Source organism: Salmo salar, chromosome 21, assembly GCF_965601325.2.
Source record: "Salmo salar chromosome 21, fSalSal1, whole genome shotgun sequence".
NCBI classification, from domain to species: Eukaryota; Metazoa; Chordata; class Actinopteri; order Salmoniformes; family Salmonidae; genus Salmo; species Salmo salar.
The window spans coordinates 50,644,666-50,672,154 of record NC_138311.1 but is presented as its reverse complement, the minus strand read 5'-3'; the positions used below and the strand labels follow the sequence as shown (position 1 = coordinate 50,672,154).

Sequence of the window (27,489 nt, the reverse complement as noted above, 5' to 3'; positions counted from 1 at the left end):
CCCTGGTGCGCAAGGTGCTTGGTCGACTGTTGGAGCATGACCTGTACGTCAAGGCTGAGAAATGCCTGTTCTTCCAGCAGTCCGTCTCCTTCCTAGGGTATCGCATTTCCATCTCAGGGGTGGAGATGGAGAGTGACCTCATTTTAGCAGTGCGTAATTGGCTGACTCCCACCACGGTAAAGGAGGTGCAACGGTTTCTAGGGTTCGCCAATTACTACTGGAGGTTTATCCGGGGTTTTGGTCAGGTAGCGGCTCCCATTACCTCACTGCTGAAGGGGGGACTGGTACGTTTGCAGTGGTCGGCTGAGGCGGACAGGGCTTTTGGTCACCTGAGGGCTCTGTTTACCTCGGCTCCCGTGCTGGCCCATCCGGATCCCTCTTTGGCATTCATAGTGGAAGTGGACACATCCGAGGCTGGGATAGGAGCCGTGCTCTCTCAGCGCTCGGGTACGCCACTGAAGCTCCGCCCCTGTGCTTTCTTCTCGAGGAAGCTCAGCCCGGCGGAGCGAATCTATGACGTGGGGGACCGGGAGCTGTTGGCTGTCGGCTGTCGTCAAGGCCTTGAAGGCGTGGAGACATTGGCTTGAGGGGGCTAAACACCCTTTTCTCATCTGGACTGACCACCGAAATCTGGAGTACATCTGGGCGGCGAGGAGACTGAACCCTCGCCAGGCAAGGTGGGCCATGTTATTCACCCGTTTTGTTTTCACCCTTTCTTACAGACCAGGTTCCCAGAACGTGAAGGCAGACGCACTGTCCCGGCTGTATGACACAGAGGAGCGGCCCATGGATCCCACCACCATACTCCCGGTCTCCTGCCTGGTGGCGCCGGTAGTGTGGGAGCTGGACGTGGACATTGAGCAGGCGTTACGTGCAGAGCCCGCTCCCCTCCAGTGTCCCGCTGGGTGTCTGTACGTTCCATCTGCTGTCCGTGACCGGCTGATCTATTGGGCCCACACGTCACCCTCCGCTGGTCATCCAGGCATCGGTCGGACGGTACGCTGTCTGAGTGGGAAGTACTGGTGGCCCACTTTGGCTAAGGACGTGAGTGTTCATGTTTCCTCCTGCTTGGTGTGTGCCCAGTGTAAGGCTCCTAGGCACCTGCCCAGAGGTAAGTTACAACCCTTTCCCGTTCCACAACGGCCATGGTCACACCTGTCGATCGATTTCCTGACCGATCTCCCCCCATCACAGGGAAACACCACGATCCTGGTTGTTATGGATCGTTTCTCTAAGTCCTGCCGTCTCCTCCCTCTGCCCGGTCTCCCTACGGCCCTACAGACTGCAGAGGCCTTGTTTACGCACGTCTTCTGGCACTACGGGGTGCCTGAGGATATAGTGTCTGATCGGGGTCCCCAGTTCACGTCGAGGGTCTGGAAGGCGTTCATGGAACGTTTGGGGGTCTCGATCAGCCTTGCCTCGGGTTTCCACCCCGAGAGTAACGGGCAGGTGGAGAGAGTTAACCAGGATGTGAGTAGGTTTCTGAGGTCTTATTGCCAGGACCGGCCGGGGGAGTGGGCGGCGTTCGTGTCCTGGGCAGAGATGGCCCAGAACTCACTCCGCCACTCCTCCACTAACCTCTCTCCCTTCCAGTGCGTACTGGGGTACCAGCCAGTTCTGGCGCCTTGGCATCAGAGTCAGATCGAGGCTCCTGCGGTGGACAACTGGTTCAGGCGTGCGGAGGAGACATGGGACGCCGCTCATGTTCACCTTCAGCGGGCCGTGCTGCACCAAAAAACCAGCGCAGACCGTCACCACAGTGAGGCCCCGGTGTTCACACCGGGGGACCGGGTCTGGCTCTCGACCCGACTGAAGGAGGTTAGTTACAGGTTACAACTTCCCCCCGATTACCGTATTAACCCCTCGTTCCATGTGTCTCTCCTCAGGCCGGTGGTGGCTGGGCCGCTCCAGAAGTCTGAGGTGCGGGAGACTCCTCCTCCCCCTCTGGACATCGTGCCCCGGTGTATTCCGTCCGCTCCATACTGGATTCGAGGCGTCGGGCGAGGGGCCTTCAGTACCTCATGGAGTGGGAGGGAGGAGAGATGCTGGGTTCCGGTGGAGGACGTGTTGGACCCTTCAATGCTGCGGGAGTTCCACCATCTCCGTCCGGATTGCCCTGCACCTCACCCTCCCGGTCGTCCCCGAGGCCGGGGTCGGCGCGCGGCTCGGGGGGGTACTGTCACGACTTCCGCCGAAGTCGGTCCCTCTCCTTGTTCGGGCGGCCATCGCCGATCCACCTTTCATTTTCCATTTGTTTTGTCTTGTTTTCCCACACACCTGGTTCACATTTCCCTCATTACTTGTCGTGTATTTAACCCTCTGTTCCCCTCATGTCTGTGTGTGAAATTGTTTGTTGTAAGTGCTTGTGCACATTGTGACTGGTGTGTGACGGGTTTTGTACCCATATTTTGTTATTTCTGGATGCCGTTGGTTTTGATAATTAAACTGCTCCGGTTATTACCCAGTTCTGCTCTCCTGCGTCTGACTTCCCTGCCACCAGTTACGCACCACTTACAGGGAGGCTTGCAAGCCGAAGAACACCATCCCAACCATGAAGCATGGGGGTGGCAGCATCATGTTGTGGGGTTGCTTTGCTGTAGGAGGGTCTGGTGCACTTCACAAAATAGATAGCATCATGAGGCAGGAAAATGATGTGGATATTTTGAAGAAACATCTCAAGACATCAGTCAGGAAGTTAAAGCTTGGTCGCAAATGGGTCTTACAAATGGACAATGAGCCCAAGCATATTAAGGACAACAAAGTCAAGGTATTGGAGTGGCCATCACAAAGCCCTGACCTCAATCCTATAGAAAATTTGTGGGCAGGACTGAAAAAGCGTGTGCGAGCAAGGAGGCCTACACACCTGACTCAGTTACACCAGCTCTGTCAGGAGGAATGGGCCAAAATTCACCCAACTTATTGTCGGAAGCTTGTGGAAGGCTACCCGAAACGTTTGACCCAAATTAAACAATTTAAAGGCAATGCTACCAAATACTAATTGAGTGTATGTAAACTTCTGACCCACTGGGAATGTGATGAAAGAAATAAAATCTGAAATAAATAATTCTCTCTACTATTATTCTGACATTTCACATTCTTAAAATAAAATGGTGATCCTTACTGACCTAAGACAGGGAATTGTTACTAGGATTAAATGTCAGGAATTGTGAAAAACTGAGTTTAAATGTATTTAGCTAAGGTGTATGCAAACTTCCGACTTTAACTGTATATATATATATATATGGGGGGGAGAACAAGTATTTGATACACTGCCGATTTTGCAGGTTTTCCTACTTACAAAGCATGTCTTTTTATCAGAGGTACACCTCAACTGTGAGATACGGAATCTAAAACAAAAATCCAGAAAATCACATTGTATGATTTTTAAGTAATTCATTTGCATTTTATTGCATGACATAAGTATTTGATCACCTACCAACCAGTAAGAATTCCGGCTCTCACAGACCTAAGAAGCCCTCCTGTTCTCCACTCATTACCTGTATTAACTGCACCTGTTTGAACTCGTTACCTGTATAAAAGACACCTGTCCACACACTCAGTCAAACAGACTCCAACCTCTCCACAATGGCCAAGACCAGAGAGCTGTGTAAGGACAACAGGGATAAAATTGTAGACCTGCACAAGGCTGGGATGGGCTACAGGACAATAGGCAAGCAGCTTGGTGAGAAGGCAACAACTGTTGGCGCAATTATTAGAAAATGGAAGGAGTTCAAGATGACAGTCAATCACCCTCGGTCTGGGGCTCCATGCAAGATCTCACCTCGTGGGGCATCAATGATCATGAGGAAGGTGAGGGATCAGCCCAGAACTACATGGTAGGACCTGGTCAATGACCTGAAGAGATCTGGAACCACAGTCTCAAAGAAAACCATTAGTAACACACTACGCCATCATGGATTAAAATCCTGCAGCGCACGCAAGGTCCCCCTGCTCAAGCCAGCGCATATCCAGGCCCGTCTGAAGTTTGCCAATGACCATCTGGATGATCCAGAGGAGGAATGGGAGAAGGTCATGTGGTCTGATGAGACAAAAATAGAGCTTTTTGGTCTAAACTCCACTCGCCGTGTTTGGAGGAAGAAGAAGGATGAGTACAACCCCAAGAACACCATCCCAACCGTGAAGCATGGAGGTGGAAACATCATTCTTTGGGGATGCTTTTTTGCAAAGGGGACAGGACGACTGCACCGTATTGAGGGGAGGATGGATGGGGCCATGTATCGCGAGATCTTGGCCAACAACCTCCTTCCCTCAGTAAGAGCATTGAAGATGAGTCGTGGCTGGGTCTTCCAGCATGACAACGACCCGAAACACACAGCCAGGGCAACTCAGGAGTGGCTCTGTAAGAAGTGGCCTAGCCAGTCTCCAGACCTGAACCCAATAGAAAATCTTTGGAGGGAGCTGAAAGTCCGTATTGCCCAGCGACAGCCCCGAAACCTGAAGGATCTGGAGAAGGTCTGTAAGGAGGAGTGGGCCAAAATCCCTGCTGCAGTGTGTGCAAACCTGGTCAAGAACTACAGGAAACGTATGATCTCTGTAATTGCAAACAAAGGTTTCTGTACCAAATATTAAGTTCTGCTTTTCTGATGTATCAAATACTCATGTCATGCAATAAAATGCAAATTAATTACTTAAAAATCCTACAATGTGATTTTCTGGATTTTTGTTTTAGATTCCGTCTCTCACAGTTGAAGTGTACCTATGATAAAAATTACAGACCTCTACATGCTTTGTAAGTAGGAAAACCTGCAAAATATGAGAGATAGAGAGAGCAGAATAATCTGGTGATGTGTCCTTACCACAGTCACCACCTCCAAGTCCTTCAAATAGGTCCTCTCTGTGGTCAGCAGCTCCTTGGCGATAAAGTAGGCCTTGTCGGTTGGGAACCTCTGTGAAGGAAAGAGGACAGACTCTTTTAACTGTGCAGAGACAACACTACTAACACAGTAAGCTGTAGACTGTGTCATGGGTCATTTTTCACATTTTGAATAATCAATTCCAGTGTTAGACAGGTAGCCCAGTTACATGAGACTTGGTACAGGGTACACAGCACTCGTCCCTGTGGAGAGTTACTTAGGCCAGGGAATCTCGGTCCTCTGCTATTTTAGGTACTACTGTATGTGACTCGGGCCTCTTTGAAGCTGGTGATGGTAATTGGAGATTTAAAACCACAATGAGGCCCACACAGCAACTTGCACATCAATGCCTTTCTAGCTGTAATCCTGTTACATTGGGCCCTCTCTGGACCACAAACCTTCCTCCGAACCTCGTCTTCATCGTCGGTGCGCACACTGCCAGCGTCATTGAGCAAGGGACTGGTGAGGGGAGAGGGCTGCCGAACGTCCGGACTGTGACCACAGAGTTCGACCGGCTTCTGACCATTGACAACGCCCTGGGAGTTAACGGAGAAGGCGGAGAGATGAGGGCTGTTGGACACCACCCCTGTTGACGGAATGGAGAGGGGGAAGAGAAAGAGAGTCAACTGAAGAAGTTAAATTAAATCCATAAATATCAGCAGCATGTTTCATGTCTCTAATATCCAGACAGCTCTAATGATCTTCTCTCTCTAATATCCAGACAGCTCTAATGCTCTTCTCTCTCGCTAATATCCAGACAGCGCTAATGCTCTTCTCTCTCTAATATCCAGACAGCTCTAATGCTCTTCTCTCTCTCTAATATCCAGACAGCTCTAATGCTCTTCTCTCTCGCTAATATCCAGACAGCGCTAATGCTCTTCTCTTCTCTAATATCCAGACAGCTCTAATGCTCTTCTCCCTCTCTAATATCCAGACAGCTCTGATGCTCTTCTCTCTCTAATATCCAGACAGCTCTAATGCTCTTCTCCTCTCTAATATCCAGACAGCTCTAATGATCTTCTCTCTCTCTAATATCCAGCAGCTCTAATGCTCTCCTCTCTCTCTAATGTCCAGACAGCTCTAATGCTCTCCTCTCTCTAATATCCAGACAGCTCTAATGCTCTTCTCTCTCTCTAATATCCAGACAGCTCTAATGCTCTCCTCTCTCTAATATCCAGACAGCTCTAATGCCCTTCACTCTCTCTCTAATATACAGACAGCTCTAATGCTCTCTCTCTCTAATATCCAGACAGCTCTAATGCTCTTCTCTCTCTCTAATATCCGGACAGCTCTAATGATCTTCTCTCTCTCTAATATCCAGACAGCTCTAATGCCCTTCACTCTCTCTCTAATATACAGACAGCTCTAATGCTCTCTCTCTCTAATATACAGACAGCTCTAATGCTCTCTCTCTCTCAATATCCGGACAGCTCTAATGATCTTCTCTCTCTCTAATATACAGACAGCTCTAATGCTCTCCTCTCTCTCTAATGTCCAGACAGCTCTAATGCTCTCTCTCTCTAATATCCAGACAGCTCTAATGCTCTTCTCTCTCTCTAATATCCAGACAGCTCTAATGATCTTCTCTCTCTCTAATATCCGGACAGCTCTAATGATCTTCTCTCTCTCTAATATCCAGACAGCTCTAATACTCTTCTCTGTCTAATATCCAGACAGCTCTAATGCTCTTGTCTCTCTCTAATATCCAGACAGCTCTAATGTTCTTCTCTCTCTAATGTCCAGACAGCTCTAATGATCTTTTCTCTCTAATATCCAGACAGCTCTAATGCTCTTTTCTCTATCTAATGGCCAGACAGCTCTAATGCTCTTCTCTCTCTCTAATATCCAGACAGCTCGAATGCTCTTCTCTCTCGCTAATATCCAGACAGCTCTAATGCTCTTCTCTCTCTCTAATATCCAGACAGCTCTAATGCTCTTCTCTCTCTAATGTCCAGACAGCTCTAATGCTCTTCTCTCTCTCTAATATCCAGACAGCTCGAATGCTCTTCTCTCTCGCTAATATCCAGACAGCTCTAATGCTCTTCTCTCTCTCTAATATCCAGACAGCTCTAATGCTCTTCTCTCTCTAATGTCCAGACAGCTCTAATGCTCTTCTCTCTCTCTAATATCCAGACAGCTCTAATGTTCTTCTCTCTCTAATGTCCAGACAGCTCGAATGCTCTTCTCTCTCTAATGTCCAGACAGCTGTAATGCTCTTCTCTCTCTAATGTCCAGACAGCTGTAATGCTCTTCTCTCTCTCTAATGTCCAGACAGCTCTAACGCTCTCTCTCTATAATCCAGACAGCTCAAATGCTCTTCTCTCTCTAATGTCCAGACAGCTCTAATGCTCTTCTCTCTCTCTAATATCCAGACAGCTCTAATGTTCTTCTCTCTCTAATGTCCAGACAGCTCGAATGCTCTTCTCTCTCTAATGTCCAGACAGCTGTAATGCTCTTCTCTCTCTAATGTCCAGACAGCTGTAATGCTCTTCTCTCTCTCTAATGTCCAGACAGCTCTAACGCTCTCTCTCTATAATCCAGACAGCTCAAATGCTCTTCTCTCTCTAATATCCAGACAGCTGTAATGGTCTTCTCTCTCTCTAATATACAGACAGCTCTAATGCTCTTCTCTCTCTAATATCCAGACAGCTCTAATGCTCTTCTCTCTCTCTAATATCCAGACAGCTCTAATGTTCTTCTCTCTCTAATATCCAGACAGCTCTAATGCTCTTCTATCTCTCTAATATCCAGACAGCTCTAATGCTCTTCTCTCTCTCTAATATCCAGACAGCTCTAAGGCTCTTCTCGCTCTCTAATATCCAGACATCTCTAATGCTCTTCTCTCTCTCTAATATCCAGACAGCTCTAATGCTCTTCTCTCTCTCTAATATCCGGACAGCTCTAATGCTCTTCTCTCTCTCTAATATCCAGACAGCTCTAATATTCTTCTCTCTCTAATATCCAGACAACTCTAATGCTCTTCTATCTCTCTAATATCCAGACAGCTCTAATGCGCACTCTCTCTAATATCCAGACAGCTCTAATGTTCTTCTCTCTCTAATATCCAGACAGCTCTAATGCTCTTCTCTCTCTCTAATATCCAGACAGCTCTAATGCCCTTCTCTCTAATATCCAGACAGCTCTAATGCTCTTCTCTCTCTCTAATATCCAGACAGCTCTAATGCTCTTCTCTCTCTCTAATATCCAGACAGCTCTAATGCTCTTCTCTCTCTCTAATATCCAGACAGCTCTAATGCTCTTCTCTCTAATATCCAGACAGCTCTAATGTTCTTCTCTCTCTAATATCCAGACAGCTCTAATGCTCTCTCTCTCTAATATCCAGACAGCTCTAATGCTCTTCTCTCTCTAATATCCAGACAGCTCTAATGCTCTTCTCTCTCTCTAATATCCAGACAGCTCTAATGCTCTTCTCTCTCTAATATCCAGACAGCTCTAATGCTCTTCTCTCTCTCTCTCTCTCTAATATCCAGACAGCTCTAATGCTCTTCTCTCTCTAATATCCTGACAGCTCTAATGCTCTTCTCTCTCTAATATCCAGACAGCTCTAATGCTGTTCACTAGGATGTTCACTAGGGAAACTTGATTGCATACTTGCCCACCACTGTCTCCTGTCCTCTGATAGCACCACGTTGGCCTGAACAAAACAATGATTAAACCAGCAACATCTCTGGTGAACGTCTGATCCTACGATTCTACACACTAGGATGGAGGGGACAGCCGTGACAAGCAGCACGGAATACCACACACAGCCATGAGACACAAATGAGTCTATAGAACACACTATACATACAGATATATAACAGAACGATGCTACATCTACAACATCACAGGAGGGTGGGAGGGGACTAGCATCTAGAATGACAACGAGACAATGTTGGGGGTCTTTATGAAAGAAGATTCTGGACTCCCACTTCATAAAGGTCAACTTTATTGTCACTAGTGCACAACTGTATACAATGTTAAAAAGTGTAAAAAGCCTCTGGGAAAGAGAAAAGATGGTAAAATGGGTATCAGAGCCCAGTGAGTGTCAAAAAGAACCTGAAGACGAGACCGTAGCATCCAACGTGTTATAGATGGAGACTGTAGTATTAACGTGTTATGGATGGAGACTGTAGTATCCAATGTGTTATAGATGGAGACTGTAGCATCCAACGTGTTATAGATGGAGACTGTAGTATTAACGTGTTATGGATGGAGACTGTAGTATTAACGTGTTATAGATGGAGACTGTAGTATCCAACGTGTTATGGATGGAGACTGTAGTATCCAACGTGTTATAGATGGAGACTGTAGCATCCAACGTGTTATGGATGGAGACTGTAGTATTAACGTGTTATGGATGGAGACTGTAGTATTAACGTGTTATAGATGGAGACTGTAGTATCCAACGTGTTATAGATGGAGACTGTAGTATTAACGTGTTATGGATGGAGACTGTAGTATCCAACGTGTTATAGATGGAGACTGTAGTATCCAACATGTTATAGATGGAGACTGTAGTATTAACGTGTTATGGATGGAGACTGTAGTATCCAACGTGTTATAGATGGAGACTGTAGTATCCAACGTGTTATAGATGGAGACTGTAGTATTCAACGTGTTATGGATGGAGACTGTAGTATTAACGTGTTATGGATGGAGACTGTAGTATCCAACGTGTTATAGATGGAGACTGTAGTATTAACGTGTTATAGATGGAGACTGTAGTATCCAACGTGTTATAGATGGAGACTGTAGTATTAACGTGTTATAGATGGAGACTGTAGTATCCAACGTGTTATGGATGGCGACTGTAGTATCCAACGTGTTATGGATGGAGACTGTAGTATTAACGTGTTATTGATGGAGACTGTAGCATCCAACGTGTTATGGATGGAGACTGTAGTATTAACGTGTTATAGATGGAGACTGTAGTATTCAACGTGTTATGGATGGAGACTGTAGGATTAACGTGTTATGGATGGAGACTGTAGTATTTGACGTGTTATAGATGGAGACTGTAGTATTAACGTGTTATAGATGGAGACTGTAGTATTCAACGTGTTATGGATGGAGACTGTAGTATTCAACGTGTTATGGATGGAGACTGTAGCATCCAACGTGTTATAGACGGAGACTGTAGTATTGAACGTGTTATGGATGGAGACTGTAGTATTCAACGTGTTATAGATGGAGACTGTAGTATCCAACGTGTTATAGATGGAGACTGTAGTATTCAACGTGTTATGGATGGAGACTGTAGTATTCAACGTGTTATAGATGGAGACTGTAGTATTAACGTGTTATGGATGGAGACTGTAGTATTAACGTGTTATGGATGGAGACTGTAGTATTCAACGTGTTATAGATGGAGACTGTAGTATTAACGTGTTATAGATGGAGACTGTAGTATCCAACGTGTTATGGATGGAGACTGTAGTATCCAACGTGTTATGGATGGAGACTGTAGTATCCAACGTGTTATTGATGGAGACTGTAGTATTCAACGTGTTATGGATGGAGACTGTAGTATCCAACGTGTTATGGATGGAGACTGTAGTATTAATGTGTTATGGATGGAGACTGTAGTATTAACGTGTTATGGATGGAGACTGTAGTATCCAACATGTTATTGATGGAGACTGTAGTATCCAACGTGTTATGGATGGAGACTGTAGTATTAACGTGTTATGGATGGAGACTGTAGTATTAACGTGTTATGGATGGAGACTGTAGTATCCAACGTGTTATGGATGGAGACTGTAGTATTCAACGTGTTATGGATGGAGACTGTAGTATTAACGTGTTATGGATGGAGACTGTAGTATTCAACGTGTTATAGATGGAGACTGTAAGATCCAACGTGTTATGGATGGAGACTGTAGTATTAACGTGTTATGCATGGAGACTGTAGTATTCAACGTGTTATAGATGGAGACTGTAGTATCCAACGTGTTATGGATGGAGACTGTAGTATTCAACGTGTTATAGATGGAGACTGTAGTATTCAACGTGTTATGGATGGAGACTGTAGTATACAACGTGTTATGGATGGAGACTGTAGTATTCAACGTGTTATAGATGGAGACTGTAGTATCCAACGTGTTATAGATGGAGACTGTAGTATTAACGTGTTATGGATGGAGACTGTAGTATTCAATGTGTTATGGATGGAGACTGTAGTATCCAACGTGTTATAGATGGAGACTGTAGTATTAACGTGTTATGGATGGAGACTGTAGTATCCAACGTGTTATAGATGGAGACTGTAGTATCCAACATGTTATAGATGGAGACTGTAGTATTAACGTGTTATGGATGGAGACTGTAGTATCCAACGTGTTATAGATGGAGACTGTAGTATCCAACGTGTTATAGATGGAGACTGTAGTATTCAACGTGTTATGGATGGAGACTGTAGTATTAACGTGTTATGGATGGAGACTGTAGTATCCAACGTGTTATAGATGGAGACTGTAGTATTAACGTGTTATAGATGGAGACTGTAGTATCCGACGTGTTATAGATGGAGACTGTAGTATTAACGTGTTATAGATGGAGACTGTAGTATCCAACGTGTTATGGATGGCGAATGTAGTATCCAACGTGTTATGGATGGAGACTGTAGTATTAACGTGTTATTGATGGAGACTGTAGCATCCAACGTGTTATGGATGGAGACTGTAGTATTAACGTGTTATGGATGGAGACTGTAGTATTCAACGTGTTATGGATGGAGACTGTAGGATTAACGTGTTATGGATGGAGACTGTAGTATTCAACGTGTTATAGATGGAGACTGTAGTATTCAACGTGTTATAGATGGAGACTGTAGTATTGAACGTGTTATGGATGGAGACTGTAGTATTCAACGTGTTATAGATGGAGACTGTAGTATCCAACGTGTTATAGATGGAGACTGTAGTATTCAACGTGTTATGGATGGAGACTGTAGTATTCAACGTGTTATAGATGGAGACTGTAGTATTAACGTGTTATGGATGGAGACTGTAGTATTAACGTGTTATGGATGGAGACTGTAGTATTCAACGTGTTATAGATGGAGACTGTAGTATTAACGTGTTATAGATGGAGACTGTAGTATCCAAGGTGTTATGGATGGAGACTGTAGTATCCAACGTGTTATGGATGGAGACTGTAGTATCCAACGTGTTATTGATGGAGACTAGTATTCAACGTGTTATGGATGGAGACTGTAGTATCCAACGTGTTATGGATGGAGACTGTAGTATTAACGTGTTATTGATGGAGACTGTAGTATTAACGTGTTATGGATGGAGACTGTAGTATCCAACATGTTATTGATGGAGACTGTAGTATCCAACGTGTTATGGATGGAGACTGTAGTATTAACGTGTTATGGATGGAGACTGTAGTATTAACGTGTTATGGATGGAGACTGTAGTATCCAACGTGTTATGGATGGAGACTGTAGTATTCAACGTGTTATGGATGGAGACTGTAGTATTAACGTGTTATGGATGGAGACTGTAGTATTCAACGTGTTATAGATGGAGACTGTAAGATCCAACGTGTTATGGATGGAGACTGTAGTATTAACGTGTTATGCATGGAGAGTGTAGTATTCAACGTGTTATAGATGGAGACTGTAGTATCCAACGTGTTATGGATGGAGACTGTAGTATTCAACGTGTTATAGATGGAGACTGTAGTATTCAACGTGTTATGGATGGAGACTGTAGTATAAAACGTGTTATGGATGGAGACTGTAGTATTCAACGTGTTATAGATGGAGACTGTAGTATCCAACGTGTTATAGATGGAGACTGTAGTATTAACGTGTTATGGATGGAGACTGTAGTATTCAATGTGTTATGGATGGAGACTGTAGTATTCAACGTGTTATGGATGGAGACTGTAGTATTCAACGTGTTATGGATGGAGACTGTAGTATCCAACGTGTTATGGATGGAGACTGTAGTATTCAACGTGTTATGCATGGAGACTGTAGTATTCAACGTGTTATGCATGGAGACTGTAGTATTCAACGTGTTATAGATGGAGACTGCAGTATTCAACGTGTTATGGATGGAGACTGTAGTATTCAACTTGTTATGGATGGAGACTGTAGTATTAACGTGTTATAGATGGAGACTAGTATCCAACGTGTTATGGATGGAGACTGTAGTATTAACGTGTTATGGATGGAGACTGTAGTATCCAAAGTGTTATGGATGGAGACTGTAGTATCAACGTGTTATGGATGGAGACTGTAGTATTAACGTGTTATGGATGGAGACTGTAGTATCCAACGTGTTAAAGATGGAGACTGTAGTATCCAACGTGTTATAGATGGAGACTGTAGTATCCAACGTGTTATGGATGGAGACTGTAGTATCCAACGTGTTATGGATGGAGACTGTAGTATCCAACGTGTTATAGATGGAGACTGTAGTATTAATGTGTTATGGATGGAGACTGTAGTATTCAACGTGTTATGGATGGAGACTGTAGTATTAACGTGTTATAGATGGAGACTGTAGTATCAACGTGTTATGGATGGAGACTGTAGTATTAACGTGTTATAGATGGAGACTGTAGTATTAACGTGTTATAGATGGAGACTGTAGTATTAACGTGTTATAGATGGAGACTGTAGTATTCAACGTGTTATAGATGGAGACTGTAGTATTAACGTGTTATGGATGGAGACTGTAGTATTCAACGTGTTATAGATGGAGACTGTAGTATCCAACGTGTTATGGATGGAGACTGTAGTATTAACGTGTTATGGATGGAGACTGTAGTATCCAACGTGTTATGGATGGAGACTGTAGTATTAACGTGTTATAGATGGAGACTGTAGTATTAACGTGTTATGGATGGAGACTGTAGTATCCAACGTGTTATGGATGGAGACTGTAGTATTAACGTGTTATAGATGGAGACTGTAGTATTAACGTGTTATAGATGGAGACTGTAGTATTAATGTGTTATGGATGGAGACTGTAGTATCCAACGTGTTATGGATGGAGACTGTAGTATTAACGTGTTATGCATGGAGACTGTAGTATTCAACGTGTTATAGATGGAGACTGTAGTAATCAACGTGTTATGGATGGAGACTGTAGTATTCAACGTGTTATAGATGGAGACTGTAGTATTCAACGTGTTATGGATGGAGACTGTAGTATCCAACGTGTTATGGATGGAGACTGTAGTATTCAACGTGTTATAGATGGAGACTGTAGTATCCAACGTGTTATAGATGGAGACTGTAGAATTAACGTGTTATGGATGGAGACTGTAGTATTCAACGTGTTATGGATGGAGACTGTAGTATCCAACGTGTTATAGATGGAGACTGTAGTATTCAACGTGTTATAGATGGAGACTGTAGTATTCAACGTGTTATGGATGGAGACTGTAGTATTCAACGTGTTATGGATGGAGACTGTAGTATTCAACGTGTTATGGATGGAGACTGTAGTATCCAACGTGTTATGGATGGAGACTGTAGTATTCAACGTGTTATGCATGGAGACTGTAGTATTCAACGTGTTATGCATGGAGACTGTAGTATTCAACGTGTTATAGATGGAGACTGTAGTATTCAACGTGTTAAGGAATGGAGACTGTAGTATTCAACGTGTTATGGATGGAGATTGTAGTATTAACGTGTTGTAGATGGAGACTAGTATCCAACGTGTTATGGATGGAGACTGTAGTATCAACGTGTTATAGATGGAGACTGTAGTATTAACGTGTTATGGATGGAGACTGTAGTATCCAACGTGTTATAGATGGAGAATGTAGTATCCAACGTGTTATGGATGGAGACTGTAGTATCCAACGTGTTATGGATGGAGACTGTAGTATCCAACGTGTTATAGATGGAGACTGTAGTATTAATGTGTTATGGATGGAGACTGTAGTATTCAACGTGTTATGGACGGAGACTGTAGTATTCAAAGTGTTATAGATGGAGACTGTAGTATTAACGTGTTATAGATGGAGACTGTAGTATCAACGTGTAATGGATGGAGACTGTAGTATTCAAAGTGTTATAGATGGAGACTGTAGTATTAACGTGTTATAGATGGAGACTGTAGTATTAACGTGTTATAGATGGAGACTGTAGTATTCAACGTGTTATAGATGGAGACTGTAGTATTAACGTGTTATGCATGGAGACTGTAGTATTCAACGTGTTATAGATGGAGACTGTAGTATCCAACGTGTTATGGATGGAGACTGTAGTATTAATGTGTTATGGATGGAGACTGTAGTATCCAACGTGTTATGGATGGAGACTGTAGTATTAACGTGTTATAGATGGAGACTGTAGTATTAACGTGTTATGGATGGAGACTGTAGTATTCAACGTGTTATAGATGGAGACTGTAGTATTAACGTGTTATAGATGGAGACTGTAGTATCCAAGGTGTTATGGATGGAGACTGTAGTATCCAACGTGTTATGGATGGAGACTGTAGTATTAACGTGTTATAGATGGAGACTGTAGTATTAACGTGTTATAGATGGAGACTGTAGTATTAACGTGTTATAGATGGAGACTGTAGTATTCAACGTGTTATGAGATGGAGACTGTAGTATTCAACGTGTTATGGATGGAGACTGTAGTATTCAACGTGTTATACGTGATGGAGGAGCCTGTAGTATCCAACGTGTTATAGATGGAGACTGTAGTATTAACGTGTTATGCATGGAGACTGTAGTATTCAACGTGTTATAGATGGAGACTGTAGTATCCAACGTGTTATGGATGGAGACTGTAGTATTAACGTGTTATGGATGGAGACTGTAGTATCCAACGTGTTATGGATGGAGACTGTAGTATTAACGTGTTATAGATGGAGACTGTAGTATTAACGTGTTATGGATGGAGACTGTAGTATCCAACGTGTTATAGATGGAGACTGTAGTATTAACGTGTTATAGATGGAGACTGTAGTATTAATGTGTTATGGATGGAGACTGTAGTATCCAACGTGTTATGGATGGAGACTGTAGTATTAACGTGTTATGCATGGAGACTGTAGTATTCAACGTGTTATAGATGGAGACTGTAGTAATCAACGTGTTATGGATGGAGACTGTAGTATTCAACGTGTTATAGATGGAGACTGTAGTATTCAACGTGTTATGGATGGAGACTGTAGTATCCAACGTGTTATGGATGGAGACTGTAGTATTCAACGTGTTATAGATGGAGACTGTAGTATCCAACGTGTTATAGATGGAGACTGTAGAATTAACGTGTTATGGATGGAGACTGTAGTATTCAACGTGTTATGGATGGAGACTGTAGTATCCAACGTGTTATAGATGGAGACTGTAGTATTCAACGTGTTATAGATGGAGACTGTAGTATTCAACGTGTTATGGATGGAGACTGTAGTATTCAACGTGTTATGGATGGAGACTGTAGTATTCAACGTGTTATGGATGGAGACTGTAGTATCCAACGTGTTATGGATGGAGACTGTAGTATTCAACGTGTTATGCATGGAGACTGTAGTATTCAACGTGTTATGCATGGAGACTGTAGTATTCAACGTGTTATAGATGGAGACTGTAGTATTCAACGTGTTAAGGAATGGAGACTGTAGTATTCAACGTGTTATGGATGGAGATTGTAGTATTAACGTGTTGTAGATGGAGACTAGTATCCAACGTGTTATGGATGGAGACTGTAGTATCAACGTGTTATAGATGGAGACTGTAGTATTAACGTGTTATGGATGGAGACTGTAGTATCCAACGTGTTATAGATGGAGAATGTAGTATCCAACGTGTTATGGATGGAGACTGTAGTATCCAACGTGTTATGGATGGAGACTGTAGTATCCAACGTGTTATAGATGGAGACTGTAGTATTAATGTGTTATGGATGGAGACTGTAGTATTCAACGTGTTATGGACGGAGACTGTAGTATTCAAAGTGTTATAGATGGAGACTGTAGTATTAACGTGTTATAGATGGAGACTGTAGTATCAACGTGTAATGGATGGAGACTGTAGTATTCAAAGTGTTATAGATGGAGACTGTAGTATTAACGTGTTATAGATGGAGACTGTAGTATTAACGTGTTATAGATGGAGACTGTAGTATTCAACGTGTTATAGATGGAGACTGTAGTATTAACGTGTTATGCATGGAGACTGTAGTATTCAACGTGTTATAGATGGAGACTGTAGTATCCAACGTGTTATGGATGGAGACTGTAGTATTAATGTGTTATGGATGGAGACTGTAGTATCCAACGTGTTATGGATGGAGACTGTAGTATTAACGTGTTATAGATGGAGACTGTAGTATTAACGTGTTATAGATGGAGACTGTAGTATTCAACGTGTTATGGATGGAGACTGTAGTATTAACGTGTTATGGATGGAGACTGTAGTATTCAACGTGTTATAGATGGAGACTGTAGTATCCAACGTGTTATGGATGGAGACTGTAGTATTAACGTGTTATGCATGGAGACTGTAGTATTCAACGTGTTATAGATGGAGACTGTAGTATCCAACGTGTTATGGATGGAGACTGTAGTATTCAACGTGTTATAGATGGAGACTGTAGTATTCAATGTGTTATGGATGGAGACTGTAGTATCCAACGTGTTATGGATGGAGACTGTAGTATTCAACGTGTTATAGATGGAGACTGTAGTATCCAATGTGTTATAGATGGAGACTGTAGTATTAACGTGTTATGGATGGAGACTGTAGTATTCAACGTGTTATGGATGGAGACTGTAGTATCCAACGTGTTATAGATGGAGACTGTAGTATTCAACGTGTTATAGATGGAGACTGTAGTATTCAACGTGTTATGGATGGAGACTGTAGTATTAACGTGTTATGGATGGAGACTGGAGTATTCAACGTGTTATGGATGGAGACTGTAGTATTCAACGTGTTATGGATGGAGACTGTAGTATCCAACGTGTTATGGATGGAGACTGTAGTATTGAACGTGTTATGCATGGAGACTGTAGTATTCAACGTGTTATAGATGGAGACTGTAGTATCCAACGTGTTATGGATGGAGACTGTAGTATCCAACGTGTTATGGATGGAGACTGTAGTATTAACGTGTTATGGATGGAGACTAGTATCCAACGTGTTATAGATGGAGACTGTAGTATTAACGTGTTATGGATGGAGACTGTAGTATTCAACGTGTTATGGATGGAGACTGTAGTATTAACGTGTTATGGATGGAGACTGTAGTATCCAACGTGTTATAGATGGAGACTGTAGTATTAACGTGTTATGGATGGAGACTGTAGTATTCAACATGTTATGGATGGAGACTGTAGTATTCAACGTGTTATAGATGGAGACTGTAGTATTAACGTGTTATAGATGGAGACTGTAGTATCAACGTGTTATGGATGGAGACTGTAGTATTAACGTGTTATAGATGGAGACTGTAGTATTAACGTGTTATAGATGGAGACTGTAGTATTAACGTGTTATAGATGGAGACTGTAGTATTCAACGTGTTATAGATGGAGACTGTAGTATTAACGTGTTATGGATGGAGACCGTAGTATTCAACGTGTTATAGATGGAGACTGTGGTATTAACGTGTTATGGATGGAGACTGTGGTATCCAACATGTTATGGATGGAGACTGTAGTATTCAACGTGTTATGGATGGAGACTGTAGTATTCAACGTGTTATAGATGGAGACTGTAGTATCCAACGTGTCATAGATGGAGACTGTAGTATCCAACGTGTTATGGATGGAGACTGTAGTATCCAACGTGTTATAGATGGAGACTGTAGTATTAATGTGTTATGGATGGAGACTGTAGTATTCAACGTGTTATGGATGGAGACTGTAGTATTAACGTGTTATAGATGGAGACTGTAGTATCAACGTGTTATGGATGGAGACTGTAGTATTAACGTGTTATAGATGGAGACTGTAGTATTAACGTGTTATAGATGGAGACTGTAGTATTAACGTGTTATAGATGGAGACTGTAGTATTCAACGTGTTATAGATGGAGACTGTAGTATTAACATGTTATGGATGGAGACTGTAGTATTCAACGTGTTATAGATGGAGACCGTAGTATTCAACGTGTTATAGATGGAGACTGTAGTATCCAACGTGTTATGGATGGAGACTGTAGTATTAACGTGTTATGGATGGAGACTGTAGTATCCAACGTGTTATGGATGGAGACTGTAGTATTAACGTGTTATAGATGGAGACTGTAGTATTAACGTGTTATGGATGGAGACTGTAGTATCCAACGTGTTATGGATGGAGACTGTAGTATTAACGTGTTATAGATGGAGACTGTAGTATTAACGTGTTATAGATGGAGACTGTAGTATTAATGTGTTATGGATGGAGACTGTAGTATCCAACGTGTTATGGATGGAGACTGTAGTATTAACGTGTTATGCATGGAGACTGTAGTATTCAACGTGTTATAGATGGAGACTGTAGTAATCAACGTGTTATGGATGGAGACTGTAGTATTCAACGTGTTATAGATGGAGACTGTAGTATTCAACGTGTTATGGATGGAGACTGTAGTATCCAACGTGTTATGGATGGAGACTGTAGTATTCAACGTGTTATAGATGGAGACTGTAGTATCCAACGTGTTATAGATGGAGACTGTAGAATTAACGTGTTATGGATGGAGACTGTAGTATTCAACGTGTTATGGATGGAGACTGTAGTATCCAACGTGTTATAGATGGAGACTGTAGTATTCAACGTGTTATAGATGGAGACTGTAGTATTCAACGTGTTATGGATGGAGACTGTAGTATTCAACGTGTTATGGATGGAGACTGTAGTATTCAACGTGTTATGGATGGAGACTGTAGTATCCAACGTGTTATGGATGGAGACTGTAGTATTCAACGTGTTATGCATGGAGACTGTAGTATTCAACGTGTTATGCATGGAGACTGTAGTATTCAACGTGTTATAGATGGAGACTGTAGTATTCAACGTGTTAAGGAATGGAGACTGTAGTATTCAACGTGTTATGGATGGAGATTGTAGTATTAACGTGTTGTAGATGGAGACTAGTATCCAACGTGTTATGGATGGAGACTGTAGTATCAACGTGTTATAGATGGAGACTGTAGTATTAACGTGTTATGGATGGAGACTGTAGTATCCAACGTGTTATGGATGGAGACTGTAGTATCCAACGTGTTATGGATGGAGACTGTAGTATTCAACGTGTTATAGATGGAGACTGTAGTATCCAATGTGTTATAGATGGAGACTGTAGTATTAACGTGTTATGGATGGAGACTGTAGTATTCAACGTGTTATGGATGGAGACTGTAGTATCCAACGTGTTATAGATGGAGACTGTAGTATTCAACGTGTTATAGATGGAGACTGTAGTATTCAACGTGTTATGGATGGAGACTGTAGTATTAACGTGTTATGGATGGAGACTGGAGTATTCAACGTGTTATGGATGGAGACTGTAGTATTCAACGTGTTATGGATGGAGACTGTAGTATCCAACGTGTTATGGATGGAGACTGTAGTATTCAACGTGTTATGCATGGAGACTGTAGTATTCAACGTGTTATAGATGGAGACTGTAGTATCCAACGTGTTATGGATGGAGACTGTAGTATCCAACGTGTTATGGATGGAGACTGTAGTATTAACGTGTTATGGATGGAGACTAGTATCCAACGTGTTATGGATGGAGACTGTAGTATTAACGTGTTATGGATGGAGACTGTAGTATTCAACGTGTTATGGATGGAGACTGTAGTATTAACGTGTTATGGATGGAGACTGTAGTATCCAACGTGTTATAGATGGAGACTGTAGTATTAACGTGTTATGGATGGAGACTGTAGTATTCAACATGTTATGGATGGAGACTGTAGTATTCAACGTGTTATAGATGGAGACTGTAGTATTAACGTGTTATAGATGGAGACTGTAGTATCAACGTGTTATGGATGGAGACTGTAGTATTAACGTGTTATAGATGGAGACTGTAGTATTAACGTGTTATAGATGGAGACTGTAGTATTAACGTGTTATAGATGGAGACTGTAGTATTCAACGTGTTATAGATGGAGACTGTAGTATTAACGTGTTATGGATGGAGACCGTAGTATTCAACGTGTTATAGATGGAGACTGTGGTATTAACGTGTTATGGATGGAGACTGTGGTATTCAACGTGTTATGGACGGAGACTGTAGTATTCAAAGTGTTATAGATGGAGACTGTAGTATTAACGTGTTATAGATGGAGACTGTAGTATCAACGTGTAATGGATGGAGACTGTAGTATTAACGTGTTATAGATGGAGACTGTAGTATTAACGTGTTATAGATGGAGACTGTAGTATTAACGTGTTATAGATGGAGACTGTAGTATTCAACGTGTTATAGATGGAGACTGTAGTATTAATGTGTTATGGATGGAGACTGTAGTATTCAACGTGTTATGGACGGAGACTGTAGTATTCAAAGTGTTATAGATGGAGACTGTAGTATTAACGTGTTATAGATGGAGACTGTAGTATCAACGTGTAATGGATGGAGACTGTAGTATTAACGTGTTATAGATGGAGACTGTAGTATTAACGTGTTATAGATGGAGACTGTAGTATTAACGTGTTATAGATGGAGACTGTAGTATTAACGTGTTATGGATGGAGACTGTAGTATTCAACGTGTTATGGATGGAGACTGTAGTATCCAACGTGTTATGGATGGAGACTGTAGTATTAACGTGTTATGCATGGAGACTGTAGTATTCAACGTGTTATAGATGGAGACTGTAGTATCCAACGTGTTATGGATGGAGACTGTAGTATTAATGTGTTATGGATGGAGACTGTAGTATCCAACGTGTTATGGATGGAGACTGTAGTATTAACGTGTTATAGATGGAGACTGTAGTATTAACGTGTTATAGATGGAGACTGTAGTATTCAACGTGTTATGGATGGAGACTGTAGTATTAACGTGTTATGGATGGAGACTGTAGTATTCAACGTGTTATAGATGGAGACTGTAGTATCCAACGTGTTATGGATGGACACTGTAGTATTAACGTGTTATGCATGGAGACTGTAGTATTCAACGTGTTATAGATGGAGACTGTAGTATCCAACGTGTTATGGATGGAGACTGTAGTATTCAACGTGTTATAGATGGAGACTGTAGTATTCAACGTGTTATGGATGGAGACTGTAGTATCCAACGTGTTATGGATGGAGACTGTAGTATTCAACGTGTTATAGATGGAGACTGTAGTATCCAATGTGTTATAGATGGAGACTGTAGTATTAACGTGTTATGGATGGAGACTGTAGTATTCAACGTGTTATGGATGGAGACTGTAGTATCCAACATGTTATAGATGGAGACTGTAGTATTCAACGTGTTATAGATGGAGACTGTAGTATTCAACGTGTTATGGATGGAGACTGTAGTATTAACGTGTTATGGATGGAGACTGGAGTATTCAACGTGTTATGGATGGAGACTGTAGTATTCAACGTGTTATGGATGGAGACTGTAGTATTCAACGTGTTATAGATGGAGACTGTAGTATTCAACGTGTTATGGATGGAGACTGTAGTATTCAACGTGTTATGGATGGAGACTGTAGTATTCAACGTGTTATGGATGGAGACTGTAGTATCCAACGTGTTATGGATGGAGACTGTAGTATTCAACGTGTTATGCATGGAGACTGTAGTATTCAACGTGTTATGCATGGAGACTGTAGTATTCAACGTGTTATGCATGGAGACTGTAGTATTCAACGTGTTATAGATGGAGACTGTAGTATTCAACGTGTTTAGGAATGGAGACTGTAGTATTCAACGTGTTATGGATGGAGATTGTAGTATTAACGTGTTGTAGATGGAGACTAGTATCCAACGTGTTATGGATGGAGACTGTAGTATCAACGTGTTATAGATGGAGACTGTAGTATTAACGTGTTATGGATGGAGACTGTAGTATCCAACGTGTTATAGATGGAGAATGTAGTATCCAACGTGTTATGGATGGAGACTGTAGTATCCAACGTGTTATGGATGGAGACTGTAGTATCCAACGTGTTATAGATGGAGACTGTAGTATTAATGTGTTATGGATGGAGACTGTAGTATTCAACGTGTTATGGACGGAGACTGTAGTATTCAAAGTGTTATAGATGGAGACTGTAGTATTAACGTGTTATAGATGGAGACTGTAGTATCAACGTGTAATGGATGGAGACTGTAGTATTAACGTGTTATAGATGGAGACTGTAGTATTAACGTGTTATAGATGGAGACTGTAGTATTAACGTGTTATAGATGGAGACTGTAGTATTCAACGTGTTATAGATGGAGACTGTAGTATTAACGTGTTATGCATGGAGACTGTAGTATTCAACGTGTTATAGATGGAGACTGTAGTATCCAACGTGTTATGGATGGAGACTGTAGTATTAATGTGTTATGGATGGAGACTGTAGTATCCAACGTGTTATGGATGGAGACTGTAGTATTAACGTGTTATAGATGGAGACTGTAGTATTAACGTGTTATAGATGGAGACTGTAGTATTCAACGTGTTATGGATGGAGACTGTAGTATTAACGTGTTATGGATGGAGACTGTAGTATTCAACGTGTTATAGATGGAGACTGTAGTATCCAACGTGTTATGGATGGACACTGTAGTATTAACGTGTTATGCATGGAGACTGTAGTATTCAACGTGTTATAGATGGAGACTGTAGTATCCAACGTGTTATGGATGGAGACTGTAGTATTCAACGTGTTATAGATGGAGACTGTAGTATTCAACGTGTTATGGATGGAGACTGTAGTATCCAACGTGTTATGGATGGAGACTGTAGTATTCAACGTGTTATAGATGGAGACTGTAGTATCCAATGTGTTATAGATGGAGACTGTAGTATTAACGTGTTATGGATGGAGACTGTAGTATTCAACGTGTTATGGATGGAGACTGTAGTATCCAACATGTTATAGATGGAGACTGTAGTATTCAACGTGTTATAGATGGAGACTGTAGTATTCAACGTGTTATGGATGGAGACTGTAGTATTAACGTGTTATGGATGGAGACTGGAGTATTCAACGTGTTATGGATGGAGACTGTAGTATTCAACGTGTTATGGATGGAGACTGTAGTATCCAACGTGTTATGGATGGAGACCGTAGTATTCAACGTGTTATGCATGGAGACTGTAGTATTCAACGTGTTATAGATGGAGACTGTAGTATCCAACGTGTTATGGATGGAGACTGTAGTATCCAACGTGTTATAGATGGAGACTGTAGTATTAACGTGTTATGGATGGAGACTAGTATCCAACGTGTTATGGATGGAGACTGTAGTATTAACGTGTTATGGATGGAGACTGTAGTATTCAACGTGTTATGGATGGAGACTGTAGTATTAACGTGTTATGGATGGAGACTGTAGTATCCAACGTGTTATAGATGGAGACTGTAGTATTAACGTGTTATGGATGGAGACTGTAGTATTCAACATGTTATGGATGGAGACTGTAGTATTCAACGTGTTATAGATGGAGACTGTAGTATTAACGTGTTATAGATGGAGACTGTAGTATCAACGTGTTATGGATGGAGACTGTAGTATTAACGTGTTATAGATGGAGACTGTAGTATTAACGTGTAATAGATGGAGACTGTAGTATTAACGTGTTATAGATGGAGACTGTAGTATTCAACGTGTTATAGATGGAGACTGTAGTATTAACGTGTTATGGATGGAGACCGTAGTATTCAACGTGTTATAGATGGAGACTGTGGTATTAACGTGTTATGGATGGAGACTGTGGTATCCAACATGTTATGGATGGAGACTGTAGTATTCAACGTGTTATGGATGGAGACTGTAGTATTCAACGTGTTATAGATGGAGACTGTAGTATCCAACGTGTCATAGATGGAGACTGTAGTATCCAACGTGTTATGGATGGAGACTGTAGTATTAACGTGTTATGGATGGAGACTGTAGTATTAACGTGTTATAGATGGAGACTGTAGTATCCAACGTGTTATAGATGGAGACTGTAGTATCCGACGTGTTATGGATGGAGACTGTAGTATTAACGTGTTATAGATGGAGACTGTAGTATCCAACGTGTTATGGATGGAGACTGTAGTATTAACGTGTTATGGATGGAGACTGTAGTATCCAACGTGTTATGGATGGAGACTGTAGTATTCAACGTGTTATGGATGGAGACTGTAGTATTAACGTGTTATGCATGGAGACTGTAGTATTCAACGTGTTATAGATGGAGACTGTAGTATCCAACGTGTTATGGATGGAGACTGTAGTATTCAACGTGTTATAGATGGAGACTGTAGTATTCAACGTGTTATGGATGGAGACTGTAGTATCCAATGTGTTATGGATGGAGACTGTATTATTCAACGTGTTATAGATGGAGACTGTAGTATCCAACGTGTTATAGATGGAGACTGTAGTATTAACGTGTTATGGATGGAGACTGTAGTATTCAACGTGTTATGGATGGAGACTGTAGTATCCAACGTGTTATAGATGGAGACTGTAGTATTCAACGTGTTATAGATGGAGACTGTAGTATTCAACGTGTTATGGATGGAGACTGTAGTATTCAACGTGTTATGGATGGAGACTGTAGTATTCAACGTGTTATGGATGGAGACTGTAGTATCCAACGTGTTATGGATGGAGACTGTAGTATTAACGTGTTATAGATGGAGACTGTAGTATTAACGTGTTATAGATGGAGACTGTAGTATTCAATGTGTTATAGATGGAGACTGTAGTATTAACGTGGTATGGATGGAGACTGTAGTATTCAACGTGTTATAGATGGAGACTGTAGTATCCAACGTGTTATAGATGGAGACTGTAGTATTAACGTGTTATGCATGGAGACTGTAGTATTCAACGTGTTATAGATGGAGACTGTAGTATCCAACGTGTTATGGATGGAGACTGTAGTATTAACGTGTTATGGATGGAGACTGTAGTATCCAACGTGTTATGGATGGAGACTGTAGTATTAACGTGTTATAGATGGAGACTGTAGTATTAACGTGTTATAGATGGAGACTGTAGTATTAATGTGTTATGGATGGAGACTGTAGTATTCAACGTGTTATGGATGGAGACTGTAGTATCCAACGTGTTATGGATGGAGACTGTAGTATTAACGTGTAATGCATGGAGACTGTAGTATTCAACGTGTTATAGATGGAGACTGTAGTATCCAATGTGTTATGGATGGAGACTGTAGTATTCAACGTGTTATAGATGGAGACTGTAGTATCCAACGTGTTATAGATGGAGACTGTAGTATCCAACGTGTTATGGATGGAGACTGTAGTATTAACGTGTTATGGATGGAGACTGTAGTATTAACGTGTTATAGATGGAGACTGTAGTATCCAACGTGTTATAGATGGAGACTGTAGTATCCAACGTGTTATGGATGGAGACTGTAGTATTAACGTGTTATAGATGGAGAATGTAGTATCCAACGTGTTATGGATGGAGACTGTAGTATTAACGTGTTATGGATGGAGACTGTAGTATCCAACGTGTTATGGATGGAGACTGTAGTATTCAACGTGTTATGGATGGAGACTGTAGTATTAACGTGTTATGCATGGAGACTGTAGTATTCAACGTGTTATAGATGGAGACTGTAGTATCCAACGTGTTATGGATGGAGACTGTATTATTCAACGTGTTATAGATGGAGACTGTAGTATTCAACGTGTTATGGATGGAGACTATAGTATCCAATGTGTTATGGATGGAGACTGTAGTATTCAACGTGTTATAGATGGAGACTGTAGTATCCAACGTGTTATAGATGGAGACTGTAGTATTAACGTGTTATGGATGGAGACTGTAGTATTCAACGTGTTATGGATGGAGACTGTAGTATTCAACGTGTTATGGATGGAGACTGTAGTATTCAACGTGTTATGGATGGAGACTGTAGTATTAACGTGTTATGCATGGAGACTGTAGTATTCAACGTGTTATAGATGGAGACTGTAGTATCCAACGTGTTATGGATGGAGACTGTATTATTCAACGTGTTATAGATGGAGACTGTAGTATTCAACGTGTTATGGATGGAGACTATAGTATCCAATGTGTTATGGATGGAGACTGTAGTATTCAACGTGTTATAGATGGAGACTGTAGTATCCAACGTGTTATAGATGGAGACTGTAGTATTAACGTGTTATGGATGGAGACTGTAGTATTCAACGTGTTATGGATGGAGACTGTAGTATTCAACGTGTTATGGATGGAGACTGTAGTATTCAACGTGTTATGGATGGAGACTGTAGTATTCAACGTGTTATGGATGGAGACTGTAGTATTCAACGTGTTATGGATGGAGACTGTAGTATTAACGTGTTATAGATGGAGACTGTAGTATCAACGTGTTATGGATGGAGACTGTAGTATTAACGTGTTATAGATGGAGACTGTAGTATTAACGTGTTATAGATGGAGACTGTAGTATTCAACGTGTTATAGATGGAGACTGTAGTATTAACGTGTTA

General features: G+C 41.7%; 1 protein-coding gene across 3 annotated transcripts in view; it reads right to left on the bottom strand.

Moving 5' to 3' along the window:
* Window positions 1-27,489, bottom strand: part of LOC106582452 (FERM, ARHGEF and pleckstrin domain-containing protein 1) — a 177,085-nt gene that overhangs the window by 27,047 nt on the left and 122,549 nt on the right. For 2 of the 3 annotated variants that reach the window (XM_014165575.3, XM_014165576.3), the window contains exons 14-15: window positions 5,273-5,460; window positions 4,818-4,907 (exon numbers count right to left, since the gene is read on the bottom strand). In XM_014165575.3, coding sequence (XP_014021050.2) covers window positions 4,818-4,907; window positions 5,273-5,460 — 278 coding nt within the window. The remainder of the gene's footprint in view (window positions 1-4,817; window positions 4,908-5,272; window positions 5,461-27,489) is intronic. The other variant, XM_014165577.3, reaches the window with a different exon arrangement.